The sequence below is a fragment of the Mobula birostris genome, chromosome 8, assembly GCF_030028105.1.
Source record: "Mobula birostris isolate sMobBir1 chromosome 8, sMobBir1.hap1, whole genome shotgun sequence".
NCBI classification, from domain to species: Eukaryota; Metazoa; Chordata; class Chondrichthyes; order Myliobatiformes; family Myliobatidae; genus Mobula; species Mobula birostris.
This window is the reverse complement of record NC_092377.1, coordinates 272,816-292,775: the sequence shown is the minus strand read 5'-3', so window position 1 is coordinate 292,775 and position 19,960 is coordinate 272,816. Positions and strand designations below refer to the sequence as shown.

The following is a 19,960-nucleotide window of genomic DNA, read 5'->3' as shown; positions in this document are numbered from 1 at the left end:
AGAGGGAGAGATTTGAGTCTTCAGGTGAGCTGACGCCGTCGATCTTCCTGTAGTCCTCCGAAATCCATTTGTAGTCACTAACTGTGACCACAACAAAGAGGACCATTCTTCTGTGGTAGAATTATCAACCCAGGCGAGGGTTGGAACACCAATAACTTCCCACCGGTCACACCCTTTTCACACTGCAAGAGCCACTGATCGATCCACCTGATCAATCCTCCAAAACCCACTTTTTCTGTGGGCACAAAAAAGCTCATTCAGTGTCCAAAACCATGTGCCTCCAGGTCTAACAGCTGACCGTCTATTTATCTCACCGTGCTGAATACCAACTGTCCATCAAGCAGCTCCTCCCTTCTCTCTCTGTAAGAACTTGGAAACTGCTAGTGTCCTTGTAGAAAGCATAAACATGCTGCTGAAAAGCCATAACACCATCTCAAAGCTGTCTTCGCCTCTCTCTCTCTTTCTTTCTCTCTCTTTTTAACAAAGTGTTTGTGTTCCACAACTCTCTCTCTCTCTCTTTTCAAAAGCACAATTCATAGGGGTAATTCAGGACCCCGTCACAATTGGGTCCCACTGGATTGAAGGTAATTAGGTCACACTGGGCTGAAGCTCATTTGGGTCTCACTGTGCCGAAACTAATGGGGTCCCACTGCACTGAAGATCATTGAGTCCCACTGGGCTGAAGCTCACTGGATCCCACTAGGCTGACGCTCATTGGGTTCCACAGGGCAGAAGCTAACTGGGTGTCACTGGGCTGAAACTCATTTGGGCCTCACTGGCTGAAGCTTATTTGGGCCTCACTGGACTGAAGCTAATGAGGTCCCACTGAGCTGAAACTAATGGGATCCCACTGAGCTGAAACTAATGGGATCCCACTGAGCTGAGGCTCACTGGGTCCCACTGGGCTGAGGCTCAATGGGTCTCACGGGCTGAAGCTCATTTGTTCCCACTGTACTGAGGCTCATTGGGGCCCACTGGACTGACACTCATTGGGTCTCGCCGGAATGATACTCATTGTGTGCTGCTGGGCTGAAGCTCACAGGATCTCACTGGGCTGAAGCACATTGGATTCCATCGGTTCTCAGTGGACTGAAGCTCATTGGGTCACACAGGGTCCCACTGGAATGAAGTTCATTGGATTCCACTGGGTCTTAATGGTCTGAAACTCATTGGGTTCCATTTGGGTCCCACTGGCTGAAGCTCATTGGGTCTCACTGGGCTGAAATTAATGCAGTCCCACTTGGCTGAAACTCTGGGTCTCACTGGGCCGAAGCTCATTAAGTGTCACAGGGCTGGAGCTCACTGGGTCCCACTGGGCTGATGCTGATCGGGATTCATTGGATCTGGTTGGGAGAATCTCATTGGGCCTCGCTGGGCTGAAGCTCATTGTGACCCGTTGGACTGCAGTTCGTTGGGTCCCACTGTACCTCACTGTGCCAAAGCACTTTGGATTCCATTGGGTATCGCCAGGCTGAAGCTCATTGGGTTCCACTGGGTCTCACTGGTCTGAAGCTCATTGGCAGTGTGGAGGATCAGAGGGATCTTGAGGTCCAAGTCCATAGGACACTCAAAGATGCTATGCAGGTTGACTCTGTGGTTAAGAAGGCATACAGTGCATTGGCCTTCATCAATCGTGGGATTGAGTATAAGAGTGGAGAGGTAATGTTGCAGCTGTATAGGACCCTGGTCAGACTCCACTTGGAGTACTGTGCTCAGTTCTGGTCACCTCACTACAGGAAGGATGTGGAAACCATAGAAATGGTGCAGGGATTTACAAGGATGTTGCCTGGATTGGGGAGCATGCCTTATGAGAATAGGTTGAGTGAACGCGGCCTTTTCTCCTTGGAGCAACGGAGGATGAGAGGTGACTTGATAAGGGGTGTACAAGATAATGAGAGGCATTGATCGTGTGGATAGTCAGAGGCTTTTCCCCAGGCCTGAATTGGCTAGCACGAGAGGGCATAGTTTTAAGGTGCTTGGAAGTAGGTACAGAGGAGATGTCAGGGTAAGTTTTTTACACGGAGAGTGGTGAGTGTGTGGAATGGGCTGCCGACAGCGGTGGCGGAAGTGGAAACGATAGAGTCTTTTAAGAGACTCCTGGATGGCTAAATGGAGCTTAGAAAAATAGAGGGCTATGGGTAAAGCCTAGGTAGTTCTAAGGTAGGGACATGTTCGACACACCTTTGTGGGCTGAAGGGCCTGTATTTTGCTGTATGTTTTCTATGTTTCTATGTTCTATGGGTCCCTCTGGATCTCAACAGACTGAACCTCATTGGGTCCTACTGGGTTCCACTGGGCTGAAGCTCACTGGGTCCATCCGGGCCGAAGCACACTGAGTACCATCAGGTCTCACTGGTCTGAAACTCATTGGGTCCCAGAGGACTGAAACTCATTGGGTTCCACTGGGTCTAACTGGGCTTAAACGGATTGGGTCCCACTGTATCTCACTGTGCCAAAACATATTGTGTTCCATTGGGCTGAAGCTGATGGTGCCTCAATGGACTGAAGCTCATTGGGTCTCACTGAGCCGAAGCCAATTGGGTCCTACTGGGCTGAAGCTTGTTAGATTCCACTAGGTCTCCCTGGACTGAAACTCATTGGCTCCCACTGGGCCGAAGCTCATTGGGTCCCACTAGATCTTATTGGGCTGAACGTCACTGGATCTCACTGTGCCAAAACTAATGTGGTCCCACTGGGTCTCGCTGGGCCGAAGCACACCGGGTCTCACTAGGCTAAAGCTCATTACGTCCCACTGGTCACGAGCACCTTGGGTCCCACTGGGACATCCTGGAATTAAGCTCATTGGGTCTCACTGTGCCGACGCTCATTAGGTCCCACAGTGTCTCTGGACTGAAGCTCATTGGGTCCCTCTGGGCCGAAGCTCACTGGGTTTCACTGGACTGAAGTTCATGGAGCCTCGCTGTGCCAAAACTCATTGGGTCCACAGGTCCCCACTGGACTGAAGCTCATTGTGTCCCACAGGCTTCCACTGGACTGAAGCTTGTTAGGTCCCACTGGGATGAAGCTGATTGGGTCTCACTGGTCTGAAGCTCATTGGGTCGCTCTGGATCTCAATAGGCTGAAACTCATTGGGTGTCACTGGCTGAAGCTTATTGGGTCCCACTGGGCTGATGTTCACTGTGTCTCGCTGCACTGAAGCTAATTGGATCCCGTTGGGCTGGAGCTCATTGGGCCCTACTTGTCTGAAGCTCATTGGGTCCCATAGCACTGAAGCTCATTAGGTTCCACTGGGTCTCACTGGTCTGAAGCTCATTGGGTCCAACTAGATCTCACTGGGTTGCACTATTCTGAAGCTCATTGGGTCCTACTGGTCGATGCACCTTGGGTCCACAGGGCTGAATCTCATTGGGTCCCACAGGATTGAAGCTCATTGGGTTCCACTCGGTCTCACTAGTCTGAAGCTCATTGGGTCTCTCTGGATCTCAATGGGCTGAAACTCATTGAGTCCTACTGGGTCTTACCAATCTGAAGCTCCTTGGCTCCCACTGGGCTGAAGCTCATTGGGTCCCACGAGGTCTTCCTGGACTGAAACCCATTGGGTCTCACTGTACCGAAACTAACAGGGTCCCACTTGGCTGAAGATCATTGGGTCCCACTGGGCTGAAGCTCTTTGGGTCCCACTGGATCTAATTGGGCTGAGGCTCACTGGATCCCACTGAACTGAAGATCATTAGGTCCCACTGTGCTGAAGATCATTGGGTCTCAGTGGGTTTCACTGGACTGAAGCTCAATGGGTCCCACTGGACTGATGATCATCCGGTCTCACAGGACTGAAGATCATTGGGTCTCACTGGACTGAAGCTCATTAGGTCCCACTGCATCTCACTGGATTGATGATCATCGGGTCTCACTGGACCGAAGATCATTGGGTCTCACTGGACTGAAGCTCATTAGGTCCCACTGCATCTCACTGGACTGAAGGTCATTGGGCCGAAGCTCATTGGGTTCCACAGTACAAAGCTAACTGCAAAGTGTTACATTTTGAAATGAGAAAAAGAATGTTGGCATTCAAAATTGAATGGAATGGCAGTGGGTACTTTTGTGGAACAGAGGGACCTTGGAGTACAGGTGTATAGTTCCTTTAAAATGGAGTCATGGGAAAACAGGGCAGTGAAGAAGTTTTTTGGCTTGCTGGCCTTCACCAGTCAGACCTTGAATATAGAAGAATGTAAGGTTATGTTGCGATTGTACAAGACGTTGGTAAACTAACAAACATGTCTGTGACCCAATGAGCAGCAGGCTTTCTCTGTACATCCTGCACACTTGGATTATTTTGTCAGTTTTGGTCCCACTGTTATAGAAGGGATGTGATTAAACTGAAAATGGATGTACAAGGATGTTGCTGGTTCTCAAGGGACTGAGCTATCGTGGGAGGTTAGGAAAGCTGAGCTTTTGTAGCTTGGCATGGAGGAGGCTGAGGAGTGATCTCATGGAGTTACACAAAATCAGGAGGGGTATAGACAGCATGAGCAGTTTTGGGGAATTGAAAACTACAGGGAGATGGTTTGATGGAAAGAGGTGAAAGGTTTAATAAGAACCTTAAGGGAATTGATATATTTTTTTAAACACACACACACACACAGCGAGTGTTAGATATCTGGAACCAGCTGCTAGAAGTGGCAGGCACATTCGATACATTTACGAAGTATGTGGCCAGGTCTATGGACGGTAAGAATTGAGAGCGAGGTTGACCAAGGGGACATGCCTCTACTTACCAAGTTAAGAGCTCGTGGTATTACATGAAAGTTACTAACATGGTTATAGCATTGGCTGATTGGCAGAAGCAGCAAGTAGGAATAAATAACCCTACTTGGAGAAGATGGTGCGACGGCAGCGCTCGTGGCCACTTCGGTGGTGATGTCTGTTATTTGTCAAGTAGGGGACCGTGCACAATTCTGATTTGATGGAAAGACGGACGTGAGAGTACGGAGGAACATCTGTAAACTTCTGAAATGCCCGCTTCGCTGCCGCTGCTACTGTGTGGTAACCGGAATCTCTGGAGCTGAAGACCCCGAAATCCTCGGCTTTGTGTGTTTCAGCAGCCAGGACGAGGTCGAAGGTGCTCAGCAGAGGATGGCGCTCGCGAGGCTGTATCGGAGGGTTGGTCGGAAGCTCGAAGTTTTCGGATGGATGGACTCAGTGTCGGCTGTGGTCGGCTGCTTCCAAGGCATCGGCAAGTTGACGGTGCCTGGAGGTTTATGGCAGGGAGTTTCTCCCTTTTGCCGCCTGATATCGGGGACTCGGGAGTCGATCGTCTCGGGGACTTTTGAGACTTTATTTACCGTGCCCATGGTTTATTCTTCATCAAATTATGGCATTGCTTTGCACTGCTGTAACTATACGTTATAATTATGTGGTTCTGTCAGTGTTAGTCTTTGGTTTGTCCTGTTTTCTGTGATATCACTCCGGAGAAACATTGTATCATTTCTTAATACATGTATGCATTTCTAAATGACAATAAAAGAGGACTGAGTGTTCTCATAATCTAAAAGGATCCTTTTCTGCTTGGCTGCCAGTGACTGGTGTTGTTCCGCAGGGGCCCACTTCTTTTTATGCTGTATATAAATGATTTAGATGATGGAATAGATGGTTTTGCTGGCAAATTTGAAGATGATGAGAAGATTGGTGGAGCAGCAAGTAGTTGAGGAAACAGGTAGGCTGCAAGTTTGGAAAATGGGCAAGAAAGTGGCAAATGAAATACAATGTTGGAAAATGCATGGTCATATACTTTGGTGGTAGAAATAAATATATAGACTATTTTCCAAACAGGGAGAAGATCCAAAAATCTGGGATGTAAAGGTATTTGGGAGTCCTTGTGCTGAAGAGCCTAAAGGTTAACTTGCAGGTGGAGTTGGTAGTGAGGAAGGCAAATGTTATGTTAGCATTCATTTCAAGAGGTCTAGAATACAAGAGCAGGGATGTGATGCTGAGGCTTTATAAGGCATTGGTAAGGCCTCACCTTGACTATTGTGAACAGTTTTGGGCTCCTTATCTAAGAAAAGATGTGCTGGCATTGGAGAGGGTCTAGAGGAGGTCACAAAGATGATTACGGGAATGAAAGGCCTTCAATAAGAGGAACACTTGAAGCTCTGGGTCTGTACTGACTGGAAATAAGAAGGATGGGGAGGATCTCTTTGAAACCTTTCAAATGTTGAGGGGTGGGGGAGTCTTGGATAAGAGGGCACAGCTTAAAACAGAGATGTGGAGAAATTTCTTTAGCCAGTGACTGGTGAATTTGTGGAATATATTACCACAGGCAGCTGTGGAGGCCAAGTCATTGGGTGTATTTAAGGCAGAGGTTGATAGGTCCTTGATTTGACATGGCATCAAAGGTTACAGGGAGAAGGCCGGGATGTGGGGTTGAGGAGGGGGAATAAAAGGATCAGCCACGATTGAATGGCGGAGCGGACTCGATGGGCCAAATTGCCTATATCTGCTCCTATGTCTTATGGTGTTAAGTTCTAAAAAATGAGACTACCTTGGATATACTTACTGGTTAGCATGGACACATATGGACTGAAGGGCTGTTTCCATTTTGTACAGTTTAACTGATTTTAACAGGTTTTTTAGATTTTCAGGCCACCTGCACTTTCAGTGCATATCAATTTGTATATAAAATGACAGCCCCCTTTGCACATTTTAAAGAGCTGTTCCTGTTCGGATTATGCCTCAGAGCCACACTGTTGATTTTTGAACAGCCAAGCTTGTTAAGGGACCTTCTGGTCAGTTTGGTCCTGGGCCTGAACAAAATGTCCAATCATCTCAATCTTGCCCCTCATTCAAGGTTACTTCCTTGCCCAGGTGCCCCTGGAGAAAGACATTAACTCCATAACTTGTGGTTGCCATGGGTGCTGAAGAGGAATTCAGACGAAGAAGAAATAGCATTTTAAGTTTTGTACTTTGTTGCATTTGTTGAAGTTATTTAAAGGAGGAATTCCAGCTCCTCATACTTTTTGCCATTAGTAGTTACATACTGGGGGAAGTAAAATGGACAGGATAAAGGGGACAGAAGGTGGGGGTAAGTGAATACAGTCTGTTCTGTGAACACTGCAATTCCACCTATATTAGTCAGATCAGTGGCTGCTGATGATCCAATACAACTCAGGACTTGCATGGAATTTCTCAACATATTTGCAAATGTGTCAGAATTCCAATGGCTCCATCAATGAATCCAAAATCTAGGACCGATTTAATGAGATTGAGAAAAATAAACAGAAATGATTATGGGGGGATTAACTGGTGAACAGATGCACAATATCAGAGGAAATGTAGTTACTGGTATCTGGAATTCACTGCCTGAGGAGCTATTGCGAATAGAAGGTCCTTGTGCATAGTGTGAAACATATCCCTGCACTATCTCACAGACATTTCATTTTACACAAGGAGTGTTGAGAAGCCCACAACATGGCTGTTCATTTCAGTCCAGTTCTACTAGGATCACGTTAACTGAACTAGCATCTTCCTGAGGAAGAAGATTACAGAAGTCCAGGAAACAGGTGCTGCAAAAGGACGATTGTGAGCACGATGATCAATCCGCACAGCAGCATCACCACCCAGACAGGGAACAGTTCTGTAAAACAAATTATTGTTGTTATCGGCCATCATTACAGTACAGTGCAATACATTCCCCACAATCATCACTCTTGAGCCCCCACTACAGGAATGCAGAGCCAACATGGGGCTAGGTGGCAGGCAGAGCGTGAAATGGCGACAGCTGAGACAATAAGACTCAGCATCATGCTTTAACTGATGTGGTGTTGTTAGGTAAACCAATACATGATGGGAAGTAAGCACACCTGAGACAGAAGAACAGCCTGGTGTCTGATGTTCTGTCTAAACCAGCTTTCTACATTAACATATGAGTTATAAACTTGGAGAAGAAAGCATCAATCAAACAGCTTGTTCTGAGGACGGATTAGAAAATTCCATAAATCTGGGACTTACGCCTGCTGGGAACCAGATGCAATTTACATCGGCTGTCTACAGCCACACTCAACAATGCAGCCTCACTCTCCCCAGTCATCTCCCTGGCTCGACGGACATCAGGTAGGAAGGCCAAGTCAGTCACCACAATCCCATGTGTTTCTCTCATGTAGTAAACTTGCTGTGTTCAGCAAAACAAAAAGGAACAGAGTAATTCAATTTTGTTTCCTCTTTACTTCATCAAAATACCATCAGTCTCTCCCATCTCCTCTCCACCACTTCAAAATTTCCCAGGTAACTCATCCCTCCTGCTTAGTATTACCAGTGACTCTTTCCAGCATCCTCCTGGACTTCACAATCTTTTTAAAGCACTTTGTGTGATTTTAAATCCTCCTTCAGCTAAGACCAACTGACCACCTGGTTCCCTGCTTCTTTCCAAAGGCCTTCTCAATGAACTTTGCCACATTCAAAGATTTTCACACTGAGGTCTCTCCTTTCATGCACGACTGATGACGTACTACCTAGGAGAGTTACAACCAGAAGGCAGGGGTGAGGACCTCTGACCAGAAATGAGGCAGTTGAGAAGTAGGGGACAAATGCTGTGAGTTTAGAAGTCAGGTCAGCCAAGAACACAGCAAAGAGAGAGTAAAGACTGGTGGCCTAAACTGCATCTTTTTCAAAGTAAGAGGCTTAAGGTGAACAATTCAGCCTGTGGTTTGGCTCAGGAACTGAAACATTACAGCATGAACAGGAATGTGGTTAAAGAAGAGATGGACTGGCAACCCCAAGTTCCAGGGCACAAATGCTACAGGTGCAATAGAAATACAGGTAACAGAGGAGGTGAAAATGTAAGGTTGTGGTGACCCACTTTCTGGCACCCACGAACCGGCTCACAACAGCGCGTGCAGGCAGAGGGCCGGCCCCAAAAAGGGCGCCAGGCCATCTTCACCAGCAGGGGGACAATCCCGCGCGCAGAAAGGGTCTGGGAATATGCATTCCCTACAGCAGTGCCGCCCCAGGGAGGGCGGGAATGGGAAGGCTTTAAAGCAGGCTGCGAAGTTTGAATAAATCTCTTTCATCGCAACTCTAACTCACCGACTCCGTGTGGTTATCCTAGTGCTGTGTGTAGCACACTGCTACAATTGGTGACCCCAACGGCCCAAACGATATTTGGACCAGAGATGACCGACGCTGCATCTGTTCACGCAGTTTCGTTAAAACTGCCAAGCTTCTGGACGCTGCGACCCCAATTATGGTTCGAACAAGCAGAAGCACAATTCCACATTCGGCAGGTAACCTCGGAGTCCACTCGCTACTACTACGTGCTGAGCTCACTCGACCAGGAGACAGCTGCACAAGTTGAGGAGTTTATACAGTCGCCCCCGGAGGACGGCAAATACACAGCATTCAAAGCCCTGCTCATAAGAACTTTCGGACTCTCACGGCGCAAACCAGCACGCCGCTTAATGCACCTGGACGGTTTGGGAGACAGGCCGCCGTCAGCATTAATGAACGAGATGCTGGCCCTGGCTGAAGGACACAAACCCTGCCTCATGTTTCAGCAGGCGTTCCTAGAGCAACTGCCCGAGGACATATGCCTGCTGCTGTCTGATGCAGATTTCAGCAACCCCCGGGAGGTGGCAGCCCGAGCAGATGTGCTGTGGAATGCCAGGAAAGAGAGAGGGGCATCCGTCACACAGATCACCAAGCCGCATGCCCAGCGGCAGACCAGACCAGGCCCGGCAACAGAGCCTACAAAACCCAGCGACGGGAGTGAGGAGCCCAACGAACAATGGTGTTTCTACCACCAGCGGTGGGGCACAGAGGCCCGCCGCTGCAGACCACCCTGCAAATTCCCGGGAAACGCCAGGGCCAGCCGCCGCTGATGGCTACGGCGGCTGGCCATCAGGACAGCCTCCTGTACGTCTGGGACAAGCAGTCGGGACACCGCTTTTTGGTCGACACCGGAGCGGAGATCAGCGTCTTACCTCCAACGAGTTATGACACCCGCAACAGAGAACCGGGCTGCAAATGGCAGCACAATACAAACCTACGGCACCCGCACGGTGCAGCTACAGTTCAGCTCCAGCCGGTTCACGTGGGACTTCACACTGGCCGCCGTGGCCCAACCACTCCTGGGGGCGGATTTTCTACGAGCCCACAGCCTGCTGGTCGACCTGCAAGGGAAGCGATTAGTCCACGCCAAGACTTTTCAAACGTTCTCCCTGGGTGAAGCACAGTTGCCAGCCCCACACCTGGACTCCATCACGTTGTCGGACGACGAATTCACCAGGGTCCTGGCGGATTTCCCATCAGTACTGACACCGCAGTTCACGGCAGCCATGCCCAGACACGGAGTACAGCACCACATCCTGACCCAGGGACCACCCCTCCACTCGAAGGCTTCCCCCGGACAAGCTCCGACTGGCGAAGGAGGAGTTCAAGAAGATGGAGGAATTTGGGATCATACAACGGTCTGACAGCCCATGGGCCTCCCACCTTCACATGGTGCCCAAGGCAACGGGGGGCTGGAGACCATGCGGTGACTACCGCAGACTGAACGAGGCTACAACGCCAGACCGCTACCCTGTGCCGCACATTCAAGACTTCGCAGCAAACCTACACGGCGCAAGGATCTTTTCCAAGATAGACCTCGTCCGGGGATACCATCAAATCCCTGTACATCCGGACGACATCCCCAAAACAGCACTTATCACCCCGTTCGGACTTTTCGAATTCCTCCGAATGCCGTTTGGTCTAAAGAATGCTGCACAGACTTTCCAGCAGTTAATGGACGCAGTGGGACGCGACCTGGACTTTACATTCATCTATTTGGACGACATCCTCATAGCCAGCAGTAGTCGGCAAGAGCATCTGTCCCACCTCCGCCAGCTCTACTCCCGCCTGAGCAAATTTGGCCTTACAATCAACCCAGCCAAATACCAGTTCGGACTCGACACCATCGACTTCCTGGGCCACAGGATTACTAAAGACGGGGCAACCCCGCTGCCCGCCAAGGTAGACGCGATCCGCAACTTCCCCCGATCCAACACAATCAAAGGCCTGCAGGAATTCGTGGGTATGGTGAATTTCTACCACCGTTTCCTCCCCTCAGCAGCCCGAACCATACGACCCCTGTTCACTCTAATGTTGGGTAAGGGCAAGGACATTACCTGGGACGAAGAGGCCGCAACCGCTTTCGTTAAAACCAAAGAAGCCTTGGCAAACGCCGCGATGCTAGCGCACCCCAGAACGGACGTTCCTACTGCCCTCACGGTGGACGCATCCAACACAGCGGTCGGTGGAGTGCTGGAACAACTCATCGAGGGCCGCTGGCAACCCCTGGCATTCTTCAGCAAACACCTACGACCACCTGAACTCAAATACAGTGCTTTCGACCGGGAGCTATTGGCACTATACCTGGCAATCCGGCATTTCAGGTACTTCTTAGAAGGTAGGCCCCTCACCGCGTTCACAGACCACAAACCGCTTACCTTTGCGTTCATGAAGGTGTCCGACCCCTGGTCGTCCCGCCAGCAGCGACATCTGTCCTACATCTCCGAGTACACGACGGACATCCGGCATGTCTCTGGAAAGGACAACGTTGTGGCGGACGCACTTTCCAGACCTACCATACAGGCCCTGTCCCGGGGGGGGGGGACTATGCAGCGCTGGCAGAGGCACAGCAGGCAGACGCTGAGATCCCCAGTTACAGGACTGCAGTCTCCAGTTTGCAGCTCCAAGACCTCCCCATAGGCCCAGGTGAGAGGACCCTACTATGTGACGTAGCTACCGTCCATCCCCGCCCCGTCGTCCCAGCAGCCTGGCGCCGGCAGGTTTTCGAGTCCATTCACAACTTAGCGCACCCCTCCATCAGGACAACCGTTCGGCTGGTCGCCAACAGGTTCGTGTGGCATGGACTGCGTAAACAGGTCACTGAATGGGCCAAAACGTGCATGCAGTGCCAAACGGCCAAGGTGCAGCGGCATACCAAGGCTCCGCCGCAGTGGTTCGAACCCACCCGCCGGAGGTTCGACCACATCCATGTGGATATCGTGGGGCCCCTGCCAGTGTCACGAGGAGCGCGGTACCTCCTAACTATGATAGACCGGTTCACCAGATGGCCAGAGGCAGTCCCGCTCACCGACACCACCTCCGAATCCTGCGCCCGAGCACTGATCGCAACCTGGGTAGCCCGCTTCGGGGTACCAGCCCACATTACCTCCAACAGGGGCGCCCAGTTCACCTCCAGCCTGTGGTCGGCTATGGCCAACCTTTTAGGATCTCAGCGACACCACACAACAGCCTACCACCCACAGTCGAACGGACTAGTGGAGCGCTTCCACCGTCACCTGAAATCGGCTCTCATGGCCCGCCTGGAGGGGCCTAACTGGGTGGACGAGTTTCCCTGGGTCCTGCTCGGAATCCGCACGAGGCCCAAAAGAGGATCTGCACACCTCGTCGGCTGAGTTGGTGTACGGCGCACCCCTGGTGGTCCCAGGAGAGTTCATACCAGCCCCAAGGGGGCAAGAGGAAGAACCCACAGCAGTCCTGGACAGACTACAGGAGAGGCTCAGTAACCTGGCTCCCATCCCCACTTCACAGCACGGACTGAGCCCGACCTGCGTACCCAAAGACCTGCAGAACTGTAAGTTTCTTTTTGTACGACGGGGCAGACACCGGGCACCACTACAGCGGCCCTACGAGGGGCCGTTTAAGGTGATCAGGAACAACGGGTCCACATTCGTGCTGGACATTGGGGGGAGAGAGGAGGTTTTCACAGTGGACCGACTCAAACCGGCCCATGTGGACTTGGCGCAGCCGGTCCAGGCTCAGGCACCGCGGCGCAGGGGCAGACCACCCAAACAGAGGCTGATCCAGACTGTGGACATTGGTGGAGGTATCACTGGTTCTGGGGGGGGGGGTTATGTGGCGACCCACTTTCTGGCACCCACGAACCGGCTCACAACAGCACGCGCAGGCAGAGGGCCGGCCCCAAAAAGGGCGCCAGGCCATCTTCACCAGCAGGGGGACAATCCCGCACGCAGAAAGGGTCTGGGAATATGCATCCCCCACAGCAGTCCCGCCCCAGGGAGGGCGGGAACGGGAAGGCTTTAAAGCAGGCCGCGAAGTTTGAATAAATCTCTTTCATCATAACTCTAACTCATCAACTCCGTGTGGTTATTCTAGCGCTGTGTGTAGCACACCGCTACAAGGTGTTACATTTTAGAAGGTCTAATGCAAGGGGTAAGTATACAGTTAATGGCAACACCTTAACAGTTTTCATGTGCAGAGAAATCTTGGGGTCTAAGACCATTGCTCACTAAAAGTAGCCACACAAGTAGATAGTGTACTAAAGAAGTAGTCAGAAAGTCATTTTGCAGCTGTATAAAACTTTGGCTAGGCTACACTTAGTATAAAGTAGGATCACCACAATGCTCCCTAGACTAGGGGACATAAGACACAGGGGCAGAATTAGGCCATTCAGCCCATCAAGTCTGCTCTGCTATTCCATCATGGCTGACTTACTATCCCTCTCAACCCCATTTTCCTGCATTCTCCCCATAACCCTTGATGCCCTCACCATTATGTGCAGTTTTGGGCTCCTTATTTTAGAGAGAATGTGCTGACATTGGAGACGGTTCAGAGAAGATTCACAAGAATGATTCCAGGAATGAAAGGGTTACCGTATGAGGAACCTCTGGCAGCTCTTGGGCTGTGTTCCCTGGAGTTCAGGAGGATGAGGGGAATCTCACAGAAACATTCTGAATGTTAAAAGGCCTGAACAGATTAGATATGGCCAAGTTATTTTCCATGGTAGGGGTCTAGGACAAGAGGGCACGACTTGGATTGAAGGACGTCCATTTAGAACAGAGATGCGGAGAAATTACTTTAGTCAGAGAGTGGTAAATCTGTGGAATTTGTTGTCATGAGCAGCTGTGGAGGCCATGTCTTCAGTGTATTTAAGGCATAAATAGATGGGTTCTTGATTAGCCAAGGCATCAAAGGGTATGGGGAGAAGGCAGGGGAGTGAGGATGACTGGAAGAATTGGATTAGCCCATGATTGAATGGCGGAGCAGACTCAATGGGCCGAATGGCCTACTTCTGCTCCTATATCTTATGGTCAGTCAAGAACCTATCAACCTCCGCTTTGAGCTATAATGAGAGGTTGGACGAACTTGAGTTATCTTCTCTGGAGCAGTGGAGACTGAGAGGAGATCCGAAGGGTATATAAGATTATGAGAAGTATAGATAGGGAAGACAAACTATCTTTTTCCTGGGGTAGAAGTATCAAGTACTAGAGAGCATACATTGAAAGTGAGAGGGAGTAGTTTGAAGAGATGTGTTGGACAAGTTTTGTTGTTTACACAGAGTGTGGTAGGTGCCTGGAATGTACCGCTGGCGAGCGGTGCAGCAAGATACAACAGTGCTATTTATAAGCTGTTGATAGACACATGAATATACCGGGAATAGAATAAGATGGATCACGCACAGGTGAAGAGAATTAGTTTCATCTGAGCTTGTTCAGGCACAAATGAGATTGAGGGTAACCTTACAGCAGTGTATAAAGTAAATCATGACATGAGAGTGGTGCGGACAGCCCAGCGCATCTGTAGTTGTGAACTTACCATGATTCAGGACATTTACAAGGACAGGTTGTAAAAAGGGCCAATAGAACTATTGGGGACCTGAGTCACCCCAACCACAATCTATTCCAGCTACTACCATCCAGGAAACGGTACCACAGCATAAAAGCCAGGACCAACAGGCTCCAGGATAGTTTCTTCCACCAGGCCATCAGACTGATGAACTCACGCTGATTTCAGTGTAGTCTATATTAGATTGACTGTTCTATTTATTATGAATTACTATGATTGCACATTGAGATGAAGACATAACGTAAAGATCCTCATGTCTGTGACGGATGTAAGAAATAAAGTCAATTCAATGTGGGCTGAAGGGCCTGTTCCTCTTCTGTATTGTTCTACGTTCTGTGGGGGTGATGGGGAAGGGGCTTTTCCCCTTCTGATGAGTGAGGATATAACAGCAGTGCTTAGAGGGGATTTTCTGGGGGATTGTTCCATGAGGACATGTGGACAGAAGGAAGAGTTAAACACTTTGATGGGTCTGTACTACAGGCCCGCAATAATCAGTGGGAATTAAGAGCCGAGATGGAGGGAGACTGTAGATAGCAGGAAGCAGAATAGGGTAGTGAGTGGGAGATTTTAACTTAACTACCCTAATATGGATCACGCATCATGCAAAGGGTTTGGATGGGGTGGAACTTGTTAAATGTGCCCAAAAAATCTTCCTTAATCAGGAAGATGGGCTGAAGACAACAACAACTGGCACAGCTGTTGTGTACAGCTTTGGTTAGAGGAAAGATGTGATCAAACTGGAAAGGGTGCAAAGAAGATTTACGAGAGTATTGTCAGGACTCCAGAACATGAACTATAAGGAGGGGTTAGGCAAGCAAATACTTTATTCTTTGGAAAGATGACCTTATAGAGGTGTATAAAATCACGAGGGGCGGCGAAGGACACAGCTTCAGAAAACAAAGACATCCCTTGAAGACCATGTTAGGGATCTGGAGCAGCAGCTGGATGATATTCGGCTTGTACGGGAGAGTGAGGAGATAATTGATAAGTTACAGAAGTAGTCACACCAAAGTTGCAGGAGGTGAGTAGCTGGGTGACTGTCAGGAGAAATGGAAATGTGAACAGGCCATTCGTGCAGGGCACCCCTGTGGCCATTCCCCTCAATAGGAAATCTCTAGAACTTACTAAAATCTCTGGTCATCTGTCCATATAAGAAAAACACTGAACAAGAATGGTGTTCATGGAAAGACACCACAGAGAAAACCACTGCTTTCCAAAAAAAAAACATTGCTGCACATCTCAAGTTTGCAGAAGACAACTAGGATGTTCTAAAACATTTCTGGGACAATGTTCTATGGCCTGATGAGAAAAACCTTCATCCCAACCGTGAAGCATGGTGGAAGGAACATCATGGTTTGGGGCTGTTTCACTGCCTCAGGGCCAAGAAAGCTTGCAACTATTGAGGGAACAATTCATTCAAAGTTCTATCAACACATTTTACAAGAGGATGTTAGGGTAGCAGTCCGTTACCTAGAGCTTAATAGAAGTTGGATAATGCAATAAGATAATGATCTGAAAGACAAGAGTAAATCAACAACAGAATGGTTTAAAAAGAAGAAAATTCGTGGTTTGGAGTGGCTGAGTCAAAGTCCTGACCCTAATCCTATTGAAATGTTGTGGAAGGACCTGAAGCAAGCAGTTCGTGCGAGGAAGCCCCCCAATTCCCAGAGTTGAAGCAGTTTTGTAAGGAGGAACGGCCCTCATCCTCCAAGGACTGATCAACAGTTACCGGAAATGTTTGGTTGAAGTGATTTCTGTACATGAGGGTCACACCAGTTACTGAAAGCAAAGGTTCACATAACTTTCCCAACAAATACATGTAATAGAAAACCTACAGCACAATACAGGCCCTCTGGCCCACAAAGCTGTGCTGAATATTAGATCATTTTTTTAAATAAATAAATGAACAAGTATAATGTTTTTGTGTTATTTATTTAATTGGTTTCTCTTAATCTAGTTTTAGGACGTGAGGATCTGATCACCTTTTTGGTTATACTTATGCAGAAAAAGAGAAAATTCTACAGGTTCACAGACTTTCTAGCACCACTGTATGCTGCAGTTCAAGGATAGATGGCTTTGTTGCCAAGTTTGAAGATGATACAAAGGTTGGTGGAGGGGGAAGTAATGTTGAAGAAACAGGTAGGCTGCAGAAGGACATAGACAAATTAGAAGAACGGGCAAGAAAGTGGCAAACGAAGTATATTGTTGGAAAATGCATGATCATGCACTTTGGTAGTAGAAATAAATGTGTGGACTATTTCCTAAGCGGGGAGAAAATCCAAAAATCTGAGATGCAAAGGGACTCGGGAGTCCTAGTGCAGAACACCCTAAAGGTTAACTTGCAGATTAAGTCAGTGTTGAGGAAGGCAAATGCAATGTTCGCTTCATTTCAAGAGGTCTGGAATAGAAGAGCAGGGATGTGATGCTGAGGCTTTATAAAGCACTGGTGAGGCCTCACCTTGAGTATTGTGAACAGTTTTGGGCTCCTCATCTTAAAAAAGATGTGCTGGCATTGGAAGGTGTCCAGAGGAGGTTCATAAGGATGATTCCAGGAATGAAAGGGTTTCATATGAGGAACATCTGACGGCTCTGGGGCTGTACTTGCTGGAATTTAGGATGAGGGGGAATTTCATTGAAACCTTTTGAATGTTGAAAGGCCTAGACAGAGTAGATGTGGAAATTATGTTTCCCATGGTGGGAGAGTCTAAGACAAGAGGACGCAGCCTCAGCATAGAGGGGTGTCCACTCAAAACAGAGATGCGGAGAAATTTCTTTAGCCAGAGTATGGTGAATCTGTGAAATTTGTTGCCACGTGCAACTGTGGAGACCAGATCTTTGGGTGCACTTAAGACAGAGATTGATAGTTTCTTTATTGGACATGGCATCAAGGGTTACGGTGAGATGGCCCGGAAATGGGGTTGAGGAAGGGAAAAAAGGATCAGCCATGACTGAATGATGGAGCAGACTCGATGGGCCAAAAGGCCTAATTCTGCTCCTATGTCTTATGGACTTACGGAAACCTTCCAGAACACACTTAACAAGCTCCACTACATAAAGGGCCCAAACCTGCTCACAATACTTCAAGTGAGGCTTCAGCAGTGTCTCAACATTACACTCTGCTTTTATATTCTAGTCCTCTTGAAATGAATGCTAATAATGCATTTGCCTACCTTACCACAGTATTTTCTCTCCATTTAGAAAATAATCAACGCTTTCATTTCTTCTACCGAAGTGCATGACCAAACACTTCCCGACAGTGTATTCCATCTGCCTCTTCTTTGCCCATTCTCCTCATCTGTCTAATTCCTTCTATAGCCTCTCTATGTCCTCAAGACGATATGCCCCTCCGCCTACCTTCATATTGTCTGCAAACTTTGCAACAAAGCAACATCATCCAAATCATTGACATATAACGTAAAGTGGTTCATTAAAGTGGCTATAGCGAGGGGTGGTAATGGCGACAAGTTCCCACTACCAATTAAATGTTCCCAATTGTATGTGCCTCAAATAGCCTCTGACAAGCAAGTCCAGCTCCTGGCCTTCATATGTGACTTAGCTACTAAGTCTGGTGGAACTGTTTCTACAGAGCCCTGTGAAACACCACTAATCACCAGCAGCCAACCAGAAGAGGCTCGCTTTCTTCCCACTCTTTGCCTCCAGCCAATCAGCCACTGCTTTATCCGTGCTAGAATCTTTCCCTAATACCATGGGCTCGTAGCTTGCTAAGCAGTCTCATGTGTGGCACCTTGTCAAAAGCCTTCTAAAAATCCAAGTACACATATCAACCAATTCTCCTTTGTCTATCCTGCTTGTTATTTCTTCAGGGAACTACAACAGATTTGTCAGCCAAGAGTTTCCCTTGAGGAACCATGATGTTTACGGCATATTTTATCATGTATCTTGAAACTACATCCTTATCAATCAACTCCAACCTCTTCCCAACCATTGAGGTCAGACTAACTGGTCTACAGTTTCCTCTTTTCTGCCTCGCCCTCTTCTTGGAGAGTGGAGTGACATTTGCAATTTTCCAGTTTTCAGGAGCCATTCCAGAATCTAGTGATCATTGAAAGTCATTACTAATGCCTCCACAATCTCTTCAGCCACCTCTTTCAGAACTCCGTGGTGCGCACCATCTGGTCCAGATGACTTATCTATCTTCAGACCTTTCAGTTTCCCAATAATCTTCTCTCTAGTTATGGTAACTTCTACACTTTATTACCCCTGACACCTGGAACTTCCACCGTGTCTGTTAGTGTCTAAGATACTGTTAATATCTTCCACCATGAAGACTGATGCAAAATTCTTATTCTATATGTCTGCCATTTCCTTGCCCCACTTATAACCTCTGCAGCTTCATCATTTTTCAGTGGTCCATATCCACTCTCGCCTGTCTTTTACACTTTATGTAGCTGAAGAAACATAGAAACATAGAAAACCTACAGCACAATACAGGCCTTTCGGCCCACAAAGTTGTGCCGAACATGTCCCTACCTTAGAAATTACTAGGCTTACCCATAGCCCTCTATTTTTCTAAGCTCCACGTACCTATCCAAAAGTCTCTTAAAAGACCCTATTGTATCCGCCTCCTTCACCGTTGCTGGCAGCGCATTCCACGCACTCACCACTCTCTCCATAAAATACTTACCCCTGACATCTCCTCTGTACTGACTCCCCAGCACCTTCAACCTGTGCTCTCTTGTGGCAGCCATTTCAGCCCTGAGAAAAAGCCTCTGACTATCCATACGATCAATGCCTCTCATTATCTTATACACCTCTATCAGGTCACCTCTCATCCTCCGTTGCTCCAAGGAGAAAAGGCCGAGTTCACTCAACCTGTCTTTATAAGGCATGCTCCCCAATCCAGGCAACATCCTTGTAAATCTCCTCTGCACCCTTTCTTTGGCTTCCACATCCTTCTCGTAGTGAGGCAACCAGAAATGAGCACAGTATTCCAAGTGGGGTCTGACCAGGGTCCTATATAGCTGCAACATTACCTCTCGGCTCCTAAGTTCAATTCCATGATTAATGAAGGCCAATACACCGTATGCCTTCTTAACCACAGAGTCAACCTGCACAGCTGCTTTGAGCGCCCTATGGACTCAGACCCCAAGATCCCTCTGATCCTCCACACTGCCAAGAGTTTTACCATTAATACTATATTCTGCCATCATATTTGACCTACCAAAATGAACCACTTCACACTTATCTGGGTTGAACTCCATCTGCCACTTCTCAGCCCATTTTTGCATCCTATCAATGTCCTGTTGTAACCTCTGACAGCCCTCCACACTATCCACAACACCCCCAACTTTTGTGTCATCAGCAAATTTACTAACCCATCCCTCCACTTCCTCAT

At 48.4% G+C, this 19,960-nt stretch overlaps 1 protein-coding gene across 2 annotated transcripts in view; it reads right to left on the bottom strand.

The window, feature by feature from the left end:
• Positions 1–6,900: 6,900 nt before the first annotated feature.
• Positions 6,901–19,960, bottom strand: part of preb (prolactin regulatory element binding) — a 69,312-nt gene continuing 56,252 nt past the window's right edge. For both annotated transcript variants that reach the window (XM_072264671.1, XM_072264672.1), the window contains 2 exons: positions 7,966–8,125; positions 6,901–7,591 (listed from right to left, as the gene is read on the bottom strand). In XM_072264671.1, coding sequence (XP_072120772.1) covers positions 7,497–7,591; positions 7,966–8,125 — 255 coding nt within the window. In that variant the 3' untranslated portion in view covers positions 6,901–7,496. The remainder of the gene's footprint in view (positions 7,592–7,965; positions 8,126–19,960) is intronic.